This window comes from Micropterus salmoides, unplaced genomic scaffold (assembly GCF_014851395.1).
Source record: "Micropterus salmoides isolate LMB-PRFRI ecotype aquatic unplaced genomic scaffold, ASM1485139v1 Ms_hic_scaffold_16, whole genome shotgun sequence".
NCBI classification, from domain to species: domain Eukaryota; kingdom Metazoa; phylum Chordata; class Actinopteri; order Centrarchiformes; family Centrarchidae; genus Micropterus; species Micropterus salmoides.
In genome coordinates, this window is record NW_024040707.1 from 28782719 (window position 1) to 28805813 (window position 23095).

Genomic DNA, 23095 nt, shown 5'->3' on the forward strand with positions numbered 1-23095 from the left:
TGCTTTGCCTTTCATTTTCTCTGCTCTGCAGGGTTGTTGTTTTTTTTGCAATCTTATCACCTCACTGGACGTTAGCCCAACACCTACCTGCTTCCTCCTTCTGTCTCCCTTTTCCACCTCTTTACTAAGCTGTTCATCCACGTCTTACATCCAGCTTTATTTTGGCTGCAGCAATGCAGAAAAGGAGGAGTGGTGTTAGGGGGAAAAAAGGTTGTCAGATTAGAGGACCTTTGAATATTGGCCAGTCAGCATTTTACGTATTTATAGTGTGCACATCCCTAGTCTTGGGCCTGTGATGATGCAGATCAAGAAATAAAGCTTAGATGGGTGGCGCTTCTCTTCTAGTGCTGTTAATAATTTATGTTAATTGTGTGAGTACATTTCAAAACGAATGAAATGAAATGTGCGAAACATTTTGCACAGTACAGATGAGAGACTAACTATTAACATCAAAGAGGCGATCCCCCCCCCCACCACCACCACCACACACACACACACACACACACACACACTTAGACTAGAGAGAGTTCTGACTTTATTCTCTTATTCTCTGCTGCTGACTGACTATTACATTATTAATGAAGTGGGGATGTGCGCTGTACTGTATGTCCTAAAGTACATGTCGTCTGCTGAAATGCAGCAGAGTGCCAGCTGCTGCCTGCGTGCTAGGTCCATTACGGTAATTCTCAGCTATCTAACAGTGGAGCAGAGGATCTTAACGGATGCAGATATAGAGAAGAAGGTGAGGACAAGGGAAGCACAGCTTGCTGCAAATCCAGACTGTAGCAGCAGCCTCATTTTTGCAACAACAGGTAAAATATCGAGGTTTTTTTTTCTCTTTTCAGTATCTCTTTAAAGCATGTGTCTAGGTGTGAGATTTGTTTTCTTCTGCAGTACAATTTTATGTGAATGCTCCGTATTTGTGCCCAGTCACAGGACCTGTCATCCTCATGTTGAGGAAGGGCTCAGAGCTGCTGAAGGGAGACAGGGAGGTTCTCCTGGATCTGGACTATGGGGGTGAACCATCAACCACAGACAGCTACGGGAGTCTGCAGAACGGGAGCTTCATCCCGTCAAGATATGTAAGCACTATTTAACTTCTTTTCCTACAATGCTGCAGTATGTTTTCCTTTAATATAGAATCAGAAACATAATAACTGCACATTCACACAGCAGCCATTACACTACTGCTTTGCTCATCCCTTCACACCTCACTGACTTCTCTGAGATTTTGCAGTGAATCTGATACTCGCAGGAGCACAATATGGTACGGGGTACTATATGTCACTGGGAAAATCAAAATGTCTGAAATGGTGAAACGTGGCTTTACTGCACTGAAAGATTGTTCTCAACCATACTGTAAATAGCTCAACTACCATTTTCTTTCTGGACTTATTATTGCAAAGTGGAGGCTTTTATGAGGCTGTTAAATGTCACAGGATTTTACTGTTAAATCTCATCAAAAGGAAATTAACTGTTCACATAAAGGGTTTACATGTGAGCAGAAAATAGTTTGTGTTTGCCTGTAGCTCTCGCAGCTTTTAATTAATGAACAGATTTTCTCTCTTTGGATGCTTTTAGCTTTCAGCTGCAGCTGCTGACGAAGACATAGATGATGATGATCCCATTTATATTCACTGTGATACAAGAAGTAACCAGCCAGTCCCACAGCTGGGGAATTACTTTAGAGACGGAAAGACCAAAATCGGTAGGCAGCATCAGCAGCTCGCTTTACATTAGCTCTCTGATGGATGGATGGAGTCAGTCCTTCATTTAACTTTTTGGACCTTTATGGTTAATCTGGGTTTAGACTTTGTACTGGTGTGGGAAGTTCGCTCGCGGAGGAAACGGCGAGGGAAGGGGAAGAGAGAAGTGACCAGTGAGGAGGGGGAAGCTGTGCCCACTGAGGAGAACAGCAGGTCTGAACGAAGGAAGGCACAGCTGGCACAGTGGAGGGAGAAGTTTGTTCAGAATCTGGAAAGTGCTGGATTGCTTATGGAAAAGGTACTGTAGATAAGATTAAAGATTATTAATCTTTTATTTATTATTTAACTCCTTAATCTGCTCATTATTTTTGTCGACGCATTAACAAGCATAACAACTTCTCCACGTTGCCTCTCTTCTCTTTAGGAAGAAACTGCGAATGAGAAGAAAACAATACATTTTCTGAAACTTAGCGCTCCTTGGGATGTGTTGGTGTATTATGCTGAGGAACTCTGTGTGAGAGCTCCATTACAGGTTAGTGCTGCTGTTTATAACTGAAAATGTCACATTATAGTTATAGTACTTAAGATTTTAATTGATGGCAGTGTCAGTCTGTTAGTTGGTCAGTCCAGACTTAAATATCTCAACAAGCATTGGATGGAATGCTAGGGAATTTGTACCGACATTAAAGGATTCAAGGTGTTTTATTTGTCGTTATACAACACGATTGCACAATGACAGCAGTTGTTGCCCTCTCCACGCCACACACACAAAAACTGTATGAACAGATATTTTAATTTTTTAAATATAATAGAATTCAAACAATAAATGTATATGTGTGTGTGTGTGTGTGTGTGTGTGTGTGTGTGTGTGTGTACGTATAGTTACTAACAAATTGCGTGGCTTCCGAGTATGCAGCACTTCACTGCACTAAATGGCAGCACCTTACTGTATAATCAGAACTTTAATCTTCATAACCCTGTAAAGAACATTGTGGTGTCTTTTATATTGTGTGTATTGTATATTTAATATATTGTTTTATTGTGTAGTTGTTTTGCACATTGACCTGCCGGGGACAACAGATTAGAAATAGCCTTCAGGCTAATTCTGGCATATCCACATTGCTGTAAAGCAAATATGTTCATTATATGCACTGTCCCTTTTAAATAAATAAATACATTTAAAAAATCTAGTGCAACCTAGACAAAATTTCCGCGTACCCTGTGAAATATCTCAACACCTACAAGATGAACTGCCACAATGCCAACATTTTGTACAGACTTCATGGACAGACTAAACTAACATGGTAAACACATTATATATGGCACGTTGTACCTGCTAAACATCAGCATGGTAGCACTGTGAGCATGTTAGCATTTTACTCAAAGCACTGTTGTACAACCTCATGGAGCTGCTAGCATGGCTGTAGACTCTTTATTATTACATTAAACCCCAGTCATCCCATTTCCTAAGCGGGATTCAGATGTGTAACCACACACAAAGGATCCACAGGAAAATGCAAAAAAGAAACATTTTAAGGGTTGTAACTTAAGGAGGATAAAACATTCCTCATACTGAATTAATGTGTGTTTGGCTTCCAGGCACAGCCAAATCTGGACTTGAACACATCTGCTCGGCTGCTGAGTAGACTATGCATACCTAATGTAATGATAGAATCAGTGCCAAACAGGCCGTTGGACTATTACACATGTGCCTTTCGCAAGTCAAAAATGAACAGGTGAGTTCTAACAAGTTCTCAACGAAAGTAAATATTACGATCAGTTAACATTATATCACAGTTTATTAAAGTGTCTTTCCTCTACAGGTTCCTTGGTTGTGACAACCATGAAACCTACTTCACTAATACACAAAGACACCGTATTGTGAGTAACAGAAATTCCTCTACATCCTGTACATGTACTCAGTGAAATTATTTTCTCAAGGAGTTTGTGTATTATTTCAGGTATATGAGATTCTTGCCAGGACAGTGTATGGCAAAAGGAAAAGGGCAGAGGTTGGTGTGGACAGACTGGTGAATGAAGGGGTATACGCAGCAGCTTTTCCCCTGCACGAGGTCAGATATTATTGATCTGCAATTTATCTGATTTTGCACAGAAGTTGTTTTTCCTCAATCAACGTTTTTTTTTTTACAGGGCCCATTTAAGCTTCCGAGTTACGAGATTCGCCCAGACGAGCTGAATCAGAGGCAGATCCTTTACCACTACTGGGCCCGCTGGTTCAAATGGTACAAGTACCAACCACTGGACCACATCAGGGACTACTTTGGAGAAAAGATTGCCCTCTACTTTGCCTGGCTGGGTAAATGTAATTTCTTGTTCAGACATGTTAGGCACAGACACATATTCAAACCCCCTCTAGATTCTCATGTGAATATAAGCACAAATAATAACACAAATAATTGAATGCATATGTATTAATCAACTTTGCTGTGGCACACTTTAACCTTCAATGAAGCCGGCAGTTCTTTTAACAAGTTGAATACCTGTAGGTTCCAGACCTCTGAATCATCATCCACATTCTCAAATAATGAATGAAGGGAAACGAAATACCAATTATCATACTAAGTCACCTATGTATATTCAAGCTATTACAAGAAATTTGAGGATAAATGCATCTGGTCCCATAAATGGTTTGTCAAATTCCTGAAGAAAACTACATTTGACAAAGGAACATTTAATCAGAATCAGAAATACTTTATTGATCCCCGAGGGGAAATTCTTGAGCAGACATATAAAAAGGGAAGGGGACATTATTTCTCTTCATTTGGAGCAGTGGGCTGCCATCATACAGGGAGCAGTTCAGGGTTCAGGGCCTTGCTCAGGGGACACCTTCGGCATTGGTTCGTGCTAGACTCAATCCGGAGACCCACCGGTTTCCAAGCCAAGTCCTAACAGGCTGAGCTAATGCCGCCTACAACAATTTGATTTAATTCAACAACCGTGAAATGAGTAGTTTTACACAAAAAATGCAACTCAAGGTCAATGTACTAGCATGTAGTCATATATGATAAAGACCAGGAGGTATAGTTGAAAGGTTTGGGAAAAAAAGTCTTTTAATGTACTTATCCTACAAGACTCTCCTCATAAATACCTGGAGCTAATGTTATATGCCCAGAAGTGGGTATTTAGCTTTGGAAGTAAAATCCATTATGTCTGAACAAAGAGAAGAGTGAAGCATGCATAACATCTAACTTTAACAGTAGAAAATGTAAGGAAAAGCTTGAGACAATAAAACTTTCATCCTGAACATCTGTGACGCCAACAAACTCTTAAACAGCATTAAACAACAGTGCTGCAATGTAATTGCACAACCCCCCCTCCCCTGCCCCCGCCTAATGGAGCTTTATGTCTGCAGGTTTCTACACAGCCTGGCTACTACCAGCGGCTATAGTTGGAACCCTGGTCTTTGTGTCTGGAGTCATGTCCATGAGTACCAACACACCAGCGTGAGTCCACACACAACACAGGAAATACATGTTTATTTGCATAACACAAGATAAATGAGGAGCAAAATGTGTACAGTACATTATGACACACATTTTAAGTGTATCCAGTTATATTAGTCAATTCTTCAAGGGGTATTCATACATATCATTATGTAATGATTTTGATTTTGCCGAATTGACTGATCATTCCCACTATGTAACTGAAAAAGAAACAACGCAATCTTAAAATTGGACTTTATAAGCATTATTAGCAATAAGACATACCCTGGCTCCAAGATAGTCAGAGGTTTTGCTGCTATAATCTTACCCGGTCTGGAATGACCAGTAGCTTAAGGTGGATAATATTAGTAACTGAATGTCAGTTACTGTGTCACTTTGTTGTCTTTGTAACTCCGCAGTGCTGCTGTTATGTTTTGGTAATGACATCAAAGTTCCATTAACGTGTCATCACGAAAAGTATTTGATCTATTTCTTGGTGAACAGCAGCTGGGCGCAATGACTTCCCGGAGTCACAGTAAGGTCGCCAGGTTTGGTACCATTGTGCCTATACAGAGACCTATACCAAAACATGTGCCTGCAGACCATATCTGGCATCCAGTTTTTGACCAGGGGTCTCATTTATAAAACTTTACGTAGAAAATACTCCTAAAGATTGAGAACATTCAAAACACAGGAAGTGAGTACTCACAAAATATTCTGATTTAATACACCCATTTCCCTTTATAAATCACAATCAACATGAAATGTGGCTAATGTGAGCAAGCTCCTTGTCCGACCCTTTAAACGCCCATAGTTGCCCATAAATGGTCAGTGATACGCCCCTCATTAATATTAATACATACTGACTGCATCATGAAAAGGAGGGAAAATTGTGACAGAACAGCTTCAAAAAGAAATTTAACCCAGTGTGACACTGACGTTCATTTTGGTGAAGCTGAAGCATGTTGTTTGGTGGGTACAACGCGCACTTACACGCAACGCTTGTGCACCAGAGCTCCACGCCTTTATAACCGATCTGCGGGAAAGGGCATCCCTCCTGAGTAGTGTCAGAGGTGGAGGACACACTGGATGACACAGTACATAATTTGGATTCCCTCATTTGAAAAGAGAGTAAACCAAATCATTCCACTTTAAACATTTATTTAGTCACAAACACTCCACTCACTCAACGAGGCTGCTGTTGAGTTAAAAGAAATATGACTGGTTTTATGTGTAATAAACGGCACACTGAAATCAATCAAACGGGTGTGTTTATTCAGAAAGGCATCTGTTTGCATCTGTTTGGCAAATTAATAATATTATGAAATTATGTTAAGTTTTATTGGCCTATAATGGCTCAGCAGTAATATTTCGATTTTAATAGTATCCATTTCAAACGTTTCATCCTTCTGCCATGTGAGTCGCCGTTTCTCATTTCTCCAGTTTATGTGTGTACGCATGGCTCAGAGTTTGCGCGGAGGACCGCACATTCTCCCGTCAAGTTTGTTTTTTATAGATCACAACCTTTACGTGGGAAGTGGGGTACCCACGTTTCCATCCCTGTTTTGTATGTACGCACCGTTTATAAATGAGGCCCCTGCACTTGTGTTTTGAACAACATGTAAAGAGAGTTGTTCAGCTATGTTTTTATCGTTTGATAATTATAGCCAAGTTTAAGTTTTTATTTCACCACAGATCTGGAGAAACTCATCCATACTTATCTCCTCCTGCTTCGGCTACTGTAACTTCCTGTACACCTGTCTCGGACAGAATTCCATTCACTTCTTGCAATTAGCCCAAAATGCTGTTTAGTTTTTATATTGCTGAGATCCTCTGGTAGAGCACTGCTAGCCATTCCTAGGTCTATGCTAAAAACCAAAGGATACAGGGCCTCTTCTGTCAGGGCCCCTACACTCTGGAACAAACTACCAGAGGAGATCAGTCTTGCAATTTTTGCTTTATAGCACTTTGTTACCTGCATTGAAAGATGCTATACAAATAAAGCTATTATTTTAAATTAAATTAAATTATTTTAAGCAAGCACAGTTTGAGACACTAATATACCAAAGCATCAAAGCACAGCAGTCTGTTCTGCATAAAAACAAACCCCATAATTATACAATCCACATGGGAATGTCTGTTCCCAATACATTATACATTATACAGTGGGTTCTACTCTGCCTACACAGTACTGTGGAATAACTTAAGCAGTAAGTGTACCTTAAAGTGCTTGCACCCTAATATTGCCTTACCAATTGTTTTGTGTTTAACATTCTGTTTCTAGAGCATCCTATTGGATTCAGTGACAGAAAATTCATTCCGCTATAAAGTAACAAGAGAGGTTAGAGAAAATAGAAGATAAGTCTATATCTCAGGACAGGAAACAACCAAATGTCTCAGGATCATGAGGTTCATTTGTTCATACTGTGGATTACATCTATTGAATAGTGGACAATGGATGTACAGTTTGTGGCGACAATAAACTGCAGCCGTTTCATGTGCTAATGGACAATTAGTACTGAATAATCTCCCCATTACATAAATAAGTAAGATTTCTCAGTGAGTCTTGGCTTTATTTGTGCAGCAGATCCCATGTGTAGTCATGGTTTCAGTAACTCGCTGAATAACTCTAATAAGCCAACGTGCAGTAGCTCTGTTCCCTGGCTGCAAGCTTGGAGACTTGATTTCACCAGCTTTCATTTTTCTATTTTCTCACTCAATCAATATATCCTGGATAGTGTGTGTACAAAATCAATTACCGTTATTTCACTCAAACCTTTAGCTCTTACTATAATAACAATGAGCATATGTGATTAAGGCCAAAAATCTCTGTTTCTGTCAAATTTGCTTGCCCACTCCATACATCAAAATCGGAAAAGCAGTCCTGTTTGAAAGCTTTAAAACATGTTTTCTCAGTTGTAAATAATCTGTGTCTTTCAACAGCAAGGAAATCTGTAACAGCGGAGCGGGTTATCTGATGTGTCCTCTCTGTAATACATGCAAGGCCTGGAACATGTCTGAAATCTGCACCATGGCCAAGGTAATGAACATTTCACTGGTAAACAACCCAGTGTATTATCATATTGCAAATATACTTAACGTTGATATTTGTTTCAAAAGGTATATACTGTATCTTTTTGCATTGCAGTTGGGCTACTTATTTGACCACCCAGGTACCGTCCTCTTCAGTGTTTTCATGTCTTTCTGGGCTGTAACCTTCCTGGAGTACTGGAAGCGAAAGATGGCCACCCTGGCCCATCACTGGGACTGCATGGACTTCCACGAAGAAGAGGTCTCACAATCAAAAAATTGTTTGCTTGCTTTAAGTAGAATATGACCATACTTTTCTTCTATATTTATGGTTCATCGGTATATCATAATTAAGAGGCTAGCAATCCCAAAAAAGTCCAACTGTAGACCTCGTGCTTGGAGACCCCAGGTCTGCAAGCCCATGGGAAGAGAGTGAGGTCCCCAGATGTGAGGTGTATCCCCAGAGATCAGGTGTGGACAGGACTTTAATGGACACAAGGGCCATTCCCAACAGCTAGTTAAGTATTTTTTCTTGCAGTTTTTTGTGTTAAAGACACACTAAATTAGCTAAATCAACACAAGGATAACATGGTTGACTGTACCCACCCCAGCAACAGCCTGCTGCTGTCTGGCAAGAAGTCTTACCACCAGACTACAGAGCAGCTACCTCTCCCAGGCTGTGAGACTCCTAAAATTGTCATCAGGACCATGCAAAATAGTTTATTTCTAGAAATAATTTATAATATTTGTACCTAAAATTTTCTAGTTGAGCATAAAGGGAACTACAAACTTCATCTCATTATACAGTCCTGTATGATCCTGAGTAACCCCTTATTCCTCTGATATGCAACACACCTCTGGTGAACACATTTTCTACCCATTGGTCCGCAGCTGGACCGTTCACAGCTATGTCATCAATGTATTCCCTCAGGAGCGTCCTCGTCCAGAGTTTGCCGCCATGGCCCCGACAATGGAGGAAAATCCGGTGACTGGCGTCAAAGAGCCCTATTTTCCAGAGAAGACCAGGTTGTCCCGCATGTTCACTGGCTCCATGGTCATCATTATGATGGTGAGACACTATGTAAAAGTGTTTAGAGACAGATTTTGAATTTCAGGAGTGTGCATTTAGCATTACTGTAAATAAAGTATTTGGGGTAATAGAACAATATTTCCTTGTGTTCATTTTTGGACCTTTATACCTTTTTTATCGCAGGGATAGAACGATATATTTGTTTGCTGGTATCAGCCGTTATTTAGCTAGTTAATGTCACTTCTAATTAGATGAATTCAATATAGTTAATCTACTTGATCACGTATGATTTCATTCTAATGCACCCTAACCAATACGCCCTAATCAGATATCATACAGGTAATGTGTGTACAAACTTACTGTCCTGTTCTTTCTGACAGCCATTGTCATCACACACAGTACTTGGTTTCAGTGAAGAATCTCAGTGTCTTTTGGACTGTTACTTTTGTGATCCTGAAAAGAAAGAGAGGTGGGGTTTATAGCTTTGTGCTATTCCACTGAATCCTGCCTTGGTAACTGAACCCTTTTCTAATAATGAATCCAGGTCATTTGCCCACAGGCCGAGATCTGATCTGAAAATCTCAGCCGTACAATGTATACTCAGTCTCAGGATAAAGTTGTTCTTGGACTGGGATCTGAGGAGCAGTTTTCCCCCACCCTTCTCCTGACATTACTGATAGTAAAGGTGGAAAATTGAAAATACTGCCTTGCTGATATCTAGAAAACAAACCAATTAGAGTGAGTGAGATTGAAGCAAGTAGCTTTCTTTTTGCTGTAGTCAGCCAACTCTAGGGAATGGTGTAGATATCTACATAAATGGAGTGTACCTCTTAAAGCTACTACTTCACTGAGATGTTGTAATTGTTGTAACTCTATCATGTGTCTTTGCTGATATGTCTTAAGTGTTTTTGACACAACATCCCTTTGTGTTCGCCCTCAGCTGTGTGTGGTGATGATTTTCCTGGTGACGGTGGTCATGTGCCGCGGTATCATCAGCGTGATGATGTTCCATACTGGGAGCCCTGTCCTGCGTACAGAGGTATATCAAAGCTACATAGGGCATCTACAGTGGATGTGTGTATTCAATTATTCTATTTTGGATATTTTGTTCTTATAATGATCACTACATGCATGTACTACAGGTGTACATCAGCTCCTTTAACAGCTCCATGCCCTCTGTGTGCATATTTTACTATTATACATGTGTTTGATCTCCTCAGGCAGGGACAATAGCCAACATCTCCAGCAGTATTGTGAATCTGGGCCTTATCCTGTTGATGGGCCGGGTCTACACTGCATTAGCTGAGCAGCTCACTAAATGGGGTAAAAATCAATATTGCTCTTTAACACCTCAAACCTCAATACTGTACATCGATATCAGCCTCTCACTGGCTCTCCACTAACTAAAAGCTGAAACTACTTAAAGAGCAGATAATGTCTTGCACATGATCCCAGCATCTGGGGTAAAGATAGCATTTCAGTGAGGGCAACAGAACAGACATCTTTCAATCAGTGTGTTACAGTTATGTCTTGTACAGCAGCTGCAGTATCTGGCAGCATTAAAACATGCTAGTTAGTTAATGAAAAAACCTGTGATAAACACAACTCAGTCTAAAATCATGAATAAACTCATAAACAGCATTAATCTCTACAGACTGTTAAATTTAAGCTTTATTAGCCAATTTAGATATTACCTCCTACCTCCTACATAATATGTTTATCATGGTCGCCATCTTAGTTTAGCATTTTAGCATGCTAACACTTACTGACATTCAAATTAGCACTAAAAACAAGGCAGGGATTTGGTCAACAGAGTATATTACAAATTGAAATTCTGACTTGACAACGGCACTAGGTAATGATCCCCAAAGTCCAAATCATCTTGAAAGTAAAACAATGTTTCAAATTTTATGATAATTGGTATCTCTCCAGTTGTTGTAGAGACATTTCACTCTGTACCAAAGTGGTTGACCAACAGACCAACTGACCAATATTGCCATTTCACTCAACTAGAGTGGCTAAAAACAGTTAGACATGTAAGCACTGTAATGTCCTGTGCATAGAAAATAACCATTAATGTTAAGTGCTGTTGAGACAGCCACGTTGTACTATAAAAACATTTCTCAGGTGTTGTTGCCAAGAGCTGAGTACCTCTTTTATGGCCCGCTAGAGATTGTAATATATCACCTTTGCAGTTCAGATGGTTATAGGATTGGTTGACATCTTTGTTGGTGAGACAGAGTAAATTAAACTCGGTTGTAGTTTCAGGTCAAGCAGAAAGTTAAGCTCAAAATAATGGCTGTCTGATATAGTTCACACTGCTCAGAGTTGCTACATCCGTTTCACTTTATTTGACACAGTTTATTTCTTCAGTTAAGATAACAATATATTCATTATACTTCATAGCCAAGATCTCTGAACATGGCAACATCGCTCTGAAAAGTCAGTCTGGGTAAGAAACATGCACGGTCAAATGATAGACAGGTTTTAAGCAAACCCTCTGTTAGCCAGTCTTATCTGAGAGAGAGAGAAAAGGGCAAACAGTAAAGTTATAAGAGCTTTTAAGGGTTTAATGTCTTAAATACTGTGTCCATGTTTTCTCTGTTGCAGAGATGCACAGAACACAAACTCAGTATGACAATGCCTTCATCTTCAAGGTGTTCATCTTCCAGTTTGTCAACTTCTACTCGTCCCCCTTCTATGTGGCTTTCTTTAAAGGAAGGTGAGGCATGAGTCAGTCTCAACAGATACAGAAACGGTTGAGAAATGAAGAATATTTTATGCCAAATGATATTTTTAACTGTGTGTTATTTCTTTGTGCGGGTAGGTTTGTGGGTTATCCTTCCAACTATGGGACCTTGTTTGGGATGAGAAATGAAGATGTGAGTGTATAATTTACAAATAAATGTAAAAGGGAGAAAATATTCCAGATCCCTGCTATTGTATTTTTATTCAAGCATGTGAAGAAGGTGATGCTCCACTGTGTCATAAATGTGTGTTTCTGTGTGTCTTCACACTCTATTGCAGTGTGGTCCTGGGGGATGTCTTATTGAACTGGCTGAACAACTCTTCATCATCATGGTGGGAAAGCAACTCATCAACAACATTCAGGAGTTCATTATCCCGTATGTTTCTGTCCACAAGACTGATATACCAGTATGGTTTTCTGAGATCTGTTATTTTACTGAAAATATGATATATATATATATATATATATATATATATATATATATATATATATATATATATATTATTAAGTTATCCTACTTTTACTTAACAGCTTCAAGAGTATTAGACTTTTTTCAAACCTGAAGATAAGTTCCCAACCAGACAGGAGTATAATTTAATACATTTAAATAGTTTAAATTAAATTGTTACGATGTCTATAATCAGCTTGACATGATAAATAGCATTCAAAAACCAAAATCAGGACAATCAATACAACAGAATAAATTAGAAATAGCAAAATTTTGGTATGTGAAATTTGTAGTTTAATAGATAACACGCATAAACCCCCACAGTTTTTTCATCTGCATGACATTATCAAGTGTTGCATCAGCCTGCTTTGCATCCGGAATCCAGCTTTGTTTGTTTGGTGCAGTAAACCTCATTGCCGCACCTCTGCAGCACTTGCACTGTGTGTGTGTGTGTGTGTGTGTGTGTGTGTGTGTGTGTGTGTTTGTGTGTGTCCAGACTAGCAGACCAGACAATATGGGCTGCCAACTTTTCAATTTAGTTTGGAGTGAGATTCGAAACACAAACCAGAGACTGTATTTCTTTTAATTTTTGAGAATGTATGGAATATTAAAGTTAATAATAAGCAATAGCATAGGTTTTCCTTTAGCAATGGAGAAGCCACGTAATTAGGTGGGAGGTCTGGCGGTCCTCCCCCATTCAATTTTTAACATTAAACACTTAATTTCCTGCATTCTGGTGACATTTTCTGCACCAGTTTTCCTGCATCAATTTATGGTGGAAATGTTTTTATCTAGGCTATGTCAACAGAAACAAAACTCAGGCAGCAGGTGACAATTTAAAATGTGACAATATAATTCAGAAGGTGTATGGCTTTCAAGCATTCTGTAGGCCTATTTATTTTTCTTTCATGATTTAGTATTCACTCCTCACTGTGTCTTTGTTTGGGGAAGTTCCTCTTTAAATGCGGCACCTTTTCACCTCAAGGATAATTTAATTCATTTGAATTCAGTTAGAAACTCCTGGACTGAATGTTTGACTGAACTTTTTGCATCTATCCCACATAATTGTATAATCTGACATATCCAGAACGATTTCTAATAATAATAATAATAATAAATTGAATTTGTATAGCGCTTTTCACGGACTCAAAGTCGCTTTACAGAGCAGATAAAGAAACATTACAAAATAAATAAAAATAAAAAAATAAAATAAACAGCTAGGGATAGGCAGAGGAGAAGAGATGGGTCTTAAGGCGGGACTGGAAAATGGTGAGGGACTCAGAGGTGCGGATCTCATGGGGGAGGGAGTTCCAGAGCCTGGGAGCTGCCCTGGAAAAGGCTCTTTCCCCTAGACTGCTGAGCTTGGACTTGGGGACGTAGAGGAGACCGGCTGAGGTGGATCTGAGGGACCGCGAAGGTTGGTAGGGGGAGAGGAGGACAGTGAGGTATAAAGGGGCCAGGTGGTGAATGGCTTTGTAGGTGAGGACCAGGATTTTGTATGTGATCCGGAGTAAAATGGTGAATTCTGATTACAGCTTGCAGTTGGGGGAGTCTATATGGAAGTTGAAGTCACCGAGTAGCAGATGGCATGAACAGAGAGATGAGGCTAAAGTTAGGAGTTCTGTGAAATCAGAGAGGAAGGAAGGGTTTGGTTTAGGTGGCCGGTAGATGAGGATAACTGTCATGGAGGAAAGAGCTTTGAAGGCGAGATATTCGAATGAGGATACTGAGGGGAGGGTGAGTTCAGTGATCCGGAAGTTCTGATTGTAAATGACGGCAAAGCCACATAGAAGGGGGACGAGTAGAAGTTGTCATTTACGAGGGGCGGGGTTTGCAGATGTAATTGTAGCCAGTGGGATATGCTTGGTTGAGAGAGAAGAAGTCATTGGGTTGTTGCCAGGTTTCAGTGAGCAGAAGGAAATCCAGCGTGTTGTCGAGGATTAGTTCATGGAGGGCAGGGGCTTTATTGTTAATCGATCGGGTGTTGAGGAGGGCAAAGTTGGCATGGTGAGAGGGTGGTGAGATGGGGGCAGGCTGGAAAGATCTGAGGTTTTCCCAATTAACAGTGCGTGTGGGGGGGTAATGCAGTTGAGGAGGGACAGCGAGGGAATTTGCAAATGATTGGAGAATAGGTATAGGTGAAGTGTGAATAGCACTGAAGTCCAGTCCGGATTTTTTTAATAACGTCATCATTTAATCATAATTCACAATATTTTTTTTAAAATCTCCCCGCCCTATAATCTGCTGTTCATTAATTGCTCTGCTGATATGATAGAATCCCAGACAGACAGACACAGAACCCGTTTGGGACTTGAAACTAACTGATAACACTTCAGCACAAATCCTCACATGTTAACTTCAGCGGCTCTGTGTTGCACACATTCCCAACCGAGAAAATCTGTGCTTTGGATTATACATTTTTATATTGCAAACCCGTACCAGCCACGTTACCCAATCACAAACTGTCTGCCACTCACTGCGCAAGAGCGGGTTTGCTTGATCCTCGTCACAGCGTGTGAGTGGAGTGTCATCTCGCCGAGTCGACGCAATCAGTTAGGCTGTAGGCTACATTAGTTTTTCCAATGCATGAGAAAATTGATTAATTAGCATGAGGGCGTGTGAAAAGTGTCAGTTGTGTGAGTCTCATGCTCAATGCGTGAGAGTTGGCAGCTCTGTTACTGCTTTCTTTAGTTGAACCTCTTCCTTGACTGTCTTGCAAGGTGTTGTGGTTAGCCATTTGGAGCTAAGTGACATTTTATACAGGGACACCATTTGTTTTACGTGAACATTCGATGAGCAGGGGGGAAATTAAGGCCATATATTTTTAACGTAGATCTCTATGCTGATACTCCCAATAGTGAGATCTCAAGTGCAGCTGCTGTAGATTGATTAAATGATTGTGTGTATTTGCAGCCAGGTTTGTTATGCTTGTCAGAGTGGTTTGTGGTTTATTTTATCTATGCTGGTCGAAGGTTATACCCCACAAGGTTTGTCCTATTGCTGACCCTGACATTAGCAGGGCATCCTTTGGCTGGCAGCAGCTTATTTGGATCAGCACACCTGTTCCACTTGTCCTATATTGCTCATATCTAGGAGGATAGCTGCTTTTGGGGAGAAGGAAGGGACATATTTTAAGTGAAACCTGTCCAGCTTAGACTTACTATGACATGAGAGTTTTGAGGAACATATGTGTTACAGCATGGAAAGAATGAACTACTAAGATGCCAATTGCAGACCCACCATTGAACCATCTGCAAGGTTTGAGCATAAGGGACTTGTTACTCATGGCAAATCCTCAACACTAAAATTAAGCTAACTCCATGTAATATAATATCTATTAATTATAGTTTGTATTCAGGGTAGAGACAGCAAAATGAAAATGAAAAGCTGTGTTCGATAAATGACAAATGTAAAAAAATATGCACATTAAACTAGAATCAGATAAAACATCAGGATCTCTATCTCTATCAACACCAGGGCTGTTGTTTTATAGATGAGCATGACCTCTGACCTCCCTGTGTTGAATATAAAAATCTATATTAACAATTTTTTCATGACTATGGTCATGTTTATTTCATATTTACAAGTGTGCTCTCTGTCTCTCTGCTCATAGTAAAGTGAAGGCCTGGCGCCAGAAGAGAAGTTTGGCCAAGGTGCTTTGGGGATAAGTCAACCCATGAGCCTCGGCGCTGGGAGGAAGACTACAAGCTTGTGGAGTGTGAAGGCCTGTTCGAAGAGTACCTGGAGATGGGCAAGTATCCACTACTCCTAAAGGGCATGATGCCTCTGCTATTGACGGAATTACCAATTTGATGAAAACTTCAAATGTCAATAACATACAGTATGATGATTATACAATATATAAAATAGAATAATAGAGGAAGGAAGGAAATTGTCTTCTATGTTTCATTGCACAACATAAAAATGAGTCATTGTGTTGCAGTGCTACAGTTTGGGTTCATCACCATCTTCGTGGCAGCTTTCCCCCTTGCTCCGCTCTTCGCTCTCCTCAACAACTGGGTGGAAGTCCGTCTGGACGCCCACAAGTTTGTGTGCGAGTACCGCCGACCGGTGGCTGAGCGCGCCCAGAACATCGGAGTCTGGTTCAACATACTGGAAGCCCTGTCACACCTGTCCGTCATCGCCAACGTGAGTCGAAATCGAAAATGACACCCACCCCAGACTGGAGAATACCAATTTTCTACAACATTATCTTTTTTCTTTCTTCTCTTTGCTACCTGCAGGCTTTCCTAATAGCTTTCACATCCGATTTTTTACCTCGACTGCTCTACCAGTACAAGTTCAATAATGATCTCAGTGGATACGTCAACTTCACCTTGGCCTACGCCCCACTTAACTACACTGAGTACCCTATGTGCAGGTACGCTGGATGCTGATTGTCTGAATGCATGTAATGTAAGAGTGGGGAAACACTTTGGTTCAAACTTCCATATTTTGCCTCTTAGATATGTTTACTTCATTTCATTTTGGCAAAATCATTCAGATCACAGACTTTACCAACAGAGGGTACTATTACTGATGTTTAACATGTTGTTCAGTTTGTTCTCATACTGTTGCACATCAACCATTACACTGTATATTCTGCAGTAACTCTGTATTTTATTTCTTTCTCCTTCTTGTTTTTAGATATAAAGCATACAGAGACAACAATGGGAATTATACTCTGTTCTACTGGGAACTTCTTGCTGTCAGACTTGGTTTTATCATTGCTTTTGAGGTATGAAGAGAGCTGCTTTGTCTCTGTTTGCTAATTTGTTTTCCTGTCAATTGCTATATATGTCAGAGTCGGAACACCTCTGGGTCAACTAGGCGTAACTAAGTGTCTTGCTCAGGGACACATTGGTGGATGTGTCGCTTTGGGAATTGAACCCGGGGGTCTCCCACACCAAAGGCCTGTGTCTTATCCACTGCACCATCGCCACACATTTTTCATTTATTTTTATCTATCACTTCTCTATCCCCAGTTCTGCCTATGTTCCCAGGTGCATACTTCCCTCTCTCAGTGTATGTCTTAGTTTTGTCATCTTATGTGATGCTTACCCATATCAGTAGTTCATCCAGTATGTTATTTTATGTTTATTCGCTTGCATCCATTTTGGCTCAGTCTCCCTCTGTTTATCTGGCACTGTTCCAGACCTCTGAATGGTCATGCACATCTCCTAATTGCTCAGCAATTCTTCCTTCTGACCCTCGTTTTTTGTTGTTTAGATTTACATTTCTGGCATTCAGAGTGCAACAGTAGAGAAAACGTCACTTTTTAAATCTCTAAAACTTCCGCACAACCACTAGTCAGTATAAGGTCGGCGTATATTGTATTTTTCTTACTCAACAAATCAGTTAATAAAAAGACCTCCCTATTCTGTCTGTGGTACTCAGCCCCAAGCCAAGTCACTCCTACCGAACACATAAAGCTTTGAAAAACAGGTCACAAATATAGTTTCATTTTCTTAAACAGCTGGGCACTGTCGTTTTTGAGTAGTGAGTATTATGGCAGCAGGACCATGGTTGTAGGATTGAAGAAACTACTGTGATAGTGCTGATAGAACATCTCCCCCAGTGCAACAGTGTGGCTCATTGATGTGTCTGTAATAGCTTTTGGACAACAATGGAGCTCTATGGCACAAAAGATTAATTTCTGAGGATCTAGTGACAGAAATGTAATATTATATCCATAACTATGTTTACAGGGGTGTATAAAGACCTTAAATAATGAACCAGTATGTTTGTATTACCTTAGAATGAGCCATTTCTATCTACATAACCGTGGACGTTGGTTGTTCTCCAACTTGTTGTGTACTAAGAGTTCAAACTTCTGACTTTAGCTTAAATATCTTGCTGTCTGCACATCTCCCCTCCTCCAGCATGTGGTGTTCTTTGTGCTGCGAGCCATCGACTGGATCGTTCCTGATGTCCCAGAATCCCTGGAGCTGAAGATCAAGAGGGAGCGTTACCTGGCCAAGCAGGCTCTGGCCGAAAACCAGGAGGCGCTGTTGGTGAGTCGAGGCCGAGGGGCTGCCCCTCCCACCCCAGGCACCTTCAGCTCAGGTCAGTAGAACATGGGACACACACACACACAATCATTCATAAAACCTGACACTCTAGTTCTGTAATTTAATATTTAGAGCAAGGCTCCTTAGATCAGGGGTCCTCAAATGTTTTAATGTACAGAACCAACTGTTTGTGTGCATTTAAGTTGTATGTGCAGAGAACAGTGGTGAGAGTGGTCTATGATCAAATATGTCAACGTTATCCTCTTACAAATATTCAGATTTATGAAGTTTTCTGCTATCTGCCGCTGAAATATCTGCTGGCACCCAAATACAGTGGAGATGAAATGAATTTTGTTTGTGCTTCTTAAAGCAGTGAAACATTACACTTGAAAAATCCATCTTCCCAGAAACAATGTCCTTGCTACTCAGGACAATTAATAATAATTTGTATAGTTAATGAATTATATACTCACTTAGTTACACATTAACTTTATTAAATCCAAGTTAAATGTCAGAATCACATTGTAAATGATGTTCTGCAGTATGTTGTCCCTATGGTATTCAAGTGAGTTGTTAAACCTGTCACTCTGACTGTTGATTCTCATAAATGAATTCCAGATTTTAAAGGCCTTTAAAGGCTCAACCACCCATGCACACACCTCCACAGAGCATTTGCAAAGCACCTGCGGCTCGACTAGCTGTTACAAACTTGCAACACTGCACGCAACATGATCATTAAAGGTAATCTGTGTGGGATCTGAGCCAAGTATGTCGGTGTCAGAATATTTTGATTACATCCATTGACTTTGTGGGCTGATATCTGTTGGCATAGTTTATCATTTCTTCAATCAACACTGCTGTTGATGTTTAACTTGTATGACAGAAATGATTTCACTACAATAAAATGAAAAATCATTAAATACAAGCAAGAAGTAAACAGATAGCAGCAGAACAGAATAAATGCCTCAAAGTTCATACATTCAAATATTTTGATCCTGAGAGAATACAGTCCAATAGAGTGTATTGTCATCCTCGTCTGTGTGTGTGTCCCTGTGCTCTGACCCATGTTGTTGTCATGTGTCTCATGTAGTAAATGTTGCTGGATGAGGGCAGGTAAGTACTTCGCAACAAGTAAGTAAATGAAATAATAATAAAAACGGAAAAACGGAAATAAAATGAAAAGTGTATAACACATTCATGAAACCTTAAATACATGTAGCACTACAGTACAGCACCACAGTAAAACAAAAGCCAACAAAATATCTGCAAAAGTCAAGTGCCCAGAGGTGAACAGGGCACTTGGATCATGCCAGGAATTATAGTCCGAGAGTTGTCAGGGTTGGAGCTGGTTTCTACTTCTACTTCTCTTGTCTTTCTCTTTTGGAGCTGGTTGTCATAGTTGCTGAGGAAGGGAGGGTTGCAGAGTGACTGCATGCAAACTGAGGAGAGAATGCGGCTCAACAGCTGGATGATACAGTTTAAATTATTATCACAATATTAACAAAAGATATTGCGAATTATGCAAAATCATATGTAAAATTATTAAATTGATGTTCAATGCAATTCACTTTGATCCGCTGTATTTCCTCACACACCACTCTTTAAATGGGTTTTGTTACACTGCTTCTTGGAAACCATTAACATGGACTGCATTTTGTAAAACAATAAGACTATTATCTAAGTATGATGATGATGATGATACCACTCAGTTGATAAAAGTTAATATTGAATTATCGCCTAGCCCTACTGGTAATAAACACCACAGCCGTTCCAGTGTAAGTTATCTCATGTCTGTGTTGTTAACTATGGAGTTGGAGTCAGGGTAGGGTTAGCTAGCTTAGCATATAGAGTGGAGCCAACTAGCCTGCATCTCTGGCTACATCCCTGGTTGCCATTTCCAGTCAATAAGCACAGGTTATGGTGTTAGTCCATGTAAAGGTGCAATGGTACCAAACTTAGCTACCTCAATGTGCCAAGCTGTTGAACAAGAAACACAACCCCAACAAAACAACAAATTTGGCATGTTTACATTTCAGTTTATTTTAGGTGGTATACAATTAAGATGTGTTAACTAGTAAGCTTTAAAGGTGCTGCTAGGGGTATTTTGAATTTTGGGCAGAGCCAGGATAGCTGTTTTCCCCTCCTCCAACATTTTACACTAAGCAAGGCTAATCACATCCAGACTCTAGCCCCATACCTAACAGACAAACATGAGCGCAAACAAACAAATGTTCCAAAATGTTGTTAAACTCATAATATTTAAGACAATATGTTTTATTGCCAGTGCCACTTTTATAACCAGTTTGTGCCACAATATACTACAGTAGCAGCCAGCTGTGACTGCAAAAAAGATACTCTCTGTCATCTTCTCTTATCCATACCTCTTACAGTAGTGAGTCTTCTTTCTCTCTGCTCCTTCCCCATTCCTTCCCTGCCCAAACCCAACTGAACCGCCTCCCCTGAAGCAAGCGACGCGTCCTTTGGAAACATGAGTTAGGACTCCGCTGTGGAAAATGAGAGGTTTGAGGGGAGAACAGGAGGGATAAGAAGAATGACACTCCTTCATGAGTCAACATTTTCCCTGATTGGAATACTGTCTTTGCATTGGGATTTTGTTTTAACTTTGCCAATGTGCACACTGCTGCACAGACATTATGATAAGCAGGTGTGTAATGGAGGCTAAACTCAACCAAAACTCAGTTTACCCAGCGTTTCATTTGGAGAACACAGTTCCTAAACATTTCCAGGCTGACACTGAAAGTTTATATCCATACTAGGCCTATACAATTAATATCTTCATATGTTTGAAAGTCTGCCTTTGATCTGAAAAGGAACTGTGACTTTCTTATCCAAACTGGATACTGTCCCCACAGCTACTGGGCCCTAGCCTGATCGGACCCTAAGGTTATGGAACAAAAACCCTTGAAAATGTGATTAATATAGTTAATGCTGATGGGCTGTAAGCCTGCGTACAGTTTCTGCCTCTGTTACACAACCCAGCTCTGAAACCAGTAAGGAAAAAAAGCTTCTAAAGAACTGTAAAATCAAACCTTCGATTTCCTGTTTATCCCAGTCTGATGTTTCTCTGTTCTATCAAGTGCATATATTTATTTTTATAAAAATGATTGCTGTTCTCTTGGGTCCAGTTAAAATTTTGCACAGACCTGCAGCAGTGCGCGTCAGGGCCAACCTGAGGGTGAGTAGAAAGTGTAGACCCAAGATCCAATGGTGTTAAATTGATGTTTTTAATGACATTAAAGTCCAACTTAATCCCTCCTAAAAATCCTTGATGTAGTAATGTAAAGTTGGACTCCAGGAACTGGGTGTGGTTGCAGGGGCAACAGAGTGTACTTCTGACCACACACAACCACACCCCTCGGTGAAGCTGGGTGTGGTCAGAGGCTTAAAGAACTTAAAACCAGAGAGGGCAGTGAAACACAGTTGTTATGCCTGCTGTTACGTTACTCTTTAAAGGGGCACCCCAGTGATTTTGTATTGCCCTTTGGGGGGTGAGTGTAGCAATGGCAAAGACATGTCCTAGTCAGGGTCAAACTTCAAAAACACTTGAACCTACATTTCCTATTATGCAATGTCTTTCATAGAGTAAAGTGGGAGGAGTTATTTCGGAGATTTCCAAAAGTCTGGTTGATTTTCTGCATAGAAACTTTCCGATGACATATTCAGGGTTATTTTCTCTGACTTGACAAAATATCTGCAGTGCAACAGACAGCACTAAACACCACAGGTTGTATAGTACTCCCCATAATGAGTAAACTGATCTTTACGAGTAAAATCTGGTGGTGGTGATGGCGCAATGGATAAGACCATGCCTTTGGTGTCAGAGTCCCGCCTTCAATCCCCCACCGTGACCCTTCCACCAATGTGTCCCTGAGCAAGACACTTAACCCCTCGTTGCTCCAGAGGCGTGCGACCTCTGACACGTATAGCAATTGTAAGTCGCTTTGGATAAAAGCGTCAGCTAAATGAATAAATGTTAATGTAAATGTTAAAATCTGTGGAGTACACTTGAATTTGAGCTTACACTGGGATTGTTTTCTTTATGATAACCTCTAACTTGACATAGTGCACCCAGCTTTTATCAAGAACCAACTTGTCTTTTTTTCCAGTAAATTTATAAAAGGCTTTGGTTGTATGCTGTTATTATTGCAATGGTTATCTGTTTTATTTTACACTATGATGAAGGACATCTGCAAACATCTACACCCTCGTCTGCAATGTATATACACATACACATACTGTATATTGTACAGGTTTCTTCAGTGGATGCTGAGCATGTCCGTCTTTTCTACTTGAATGCTCTGCAGAGTTTCATATGAATGATTTCTGAGAGTTGCTCCTGTACGATACTGGAAAAAGGAGTGAAATAGTACCTCGATATAAGACATATTTTGTGTGTGAGATGTTTTGCATTTAAGACTATTTAGACCAAAATAAATCTAGTTTGAACAACGTAAATGCCTCCTCAGTGTGGGATTCTGAAATGCTCATGTGTCAGCTGAGAGATACTCTTCTCACTGTGCTGTAGGGATAAACTGTTATCAAATCTTTCCATCTACCTTCTCCACTTTCTTCTTCGTCACTCCCTCCTGTCATGTAACCTTCTCCAAACAGCAAGGAAGACCTGCAGACAGATTAAGAAGACGCTGATTTATTAGGA

General features: G+C 40.2%; 1 protein-coding gene across 1 annotated transcript; it reads left to right on the forward strand.

The window, feature by feature from the left end:
* Positions 1-637: 637 nt before the first annotated feature.
* On the forward strand, positions 638-22881 carry ano11 (anoctamin 11). Its single transcript, XM_038723830.1, is given in 25 exon segments — positions 638-812; positions 931-1082; positions 1582-1708; positions 1811-2004; positions 2131-2238; positions 3306-3442; positions 3530-3587; positions 3668-3778; positions 3858-4023; positions 5080-5170; positions 8093-8189; positions 8298-8441; positions 9111-9248; positions 10150-10248; positions 10430-10532; positions 11820-11931; positions 12037-12091; positions 12237-12334; positions 16020-16065; positions 16067-16157; positions 16350-16555; positions 16651-16787; positions 17054-17144; positions 18289-18472; positions 20883-22881. Coding segments are annotated over 24 exon segments (2757 nt in total). The 5' UTR covers positions 638-812; positions 931-950; the 3' UTR covers positions 20915-22881.
* Positions 22882-23095: the final 214 nt, after the last annotated feature.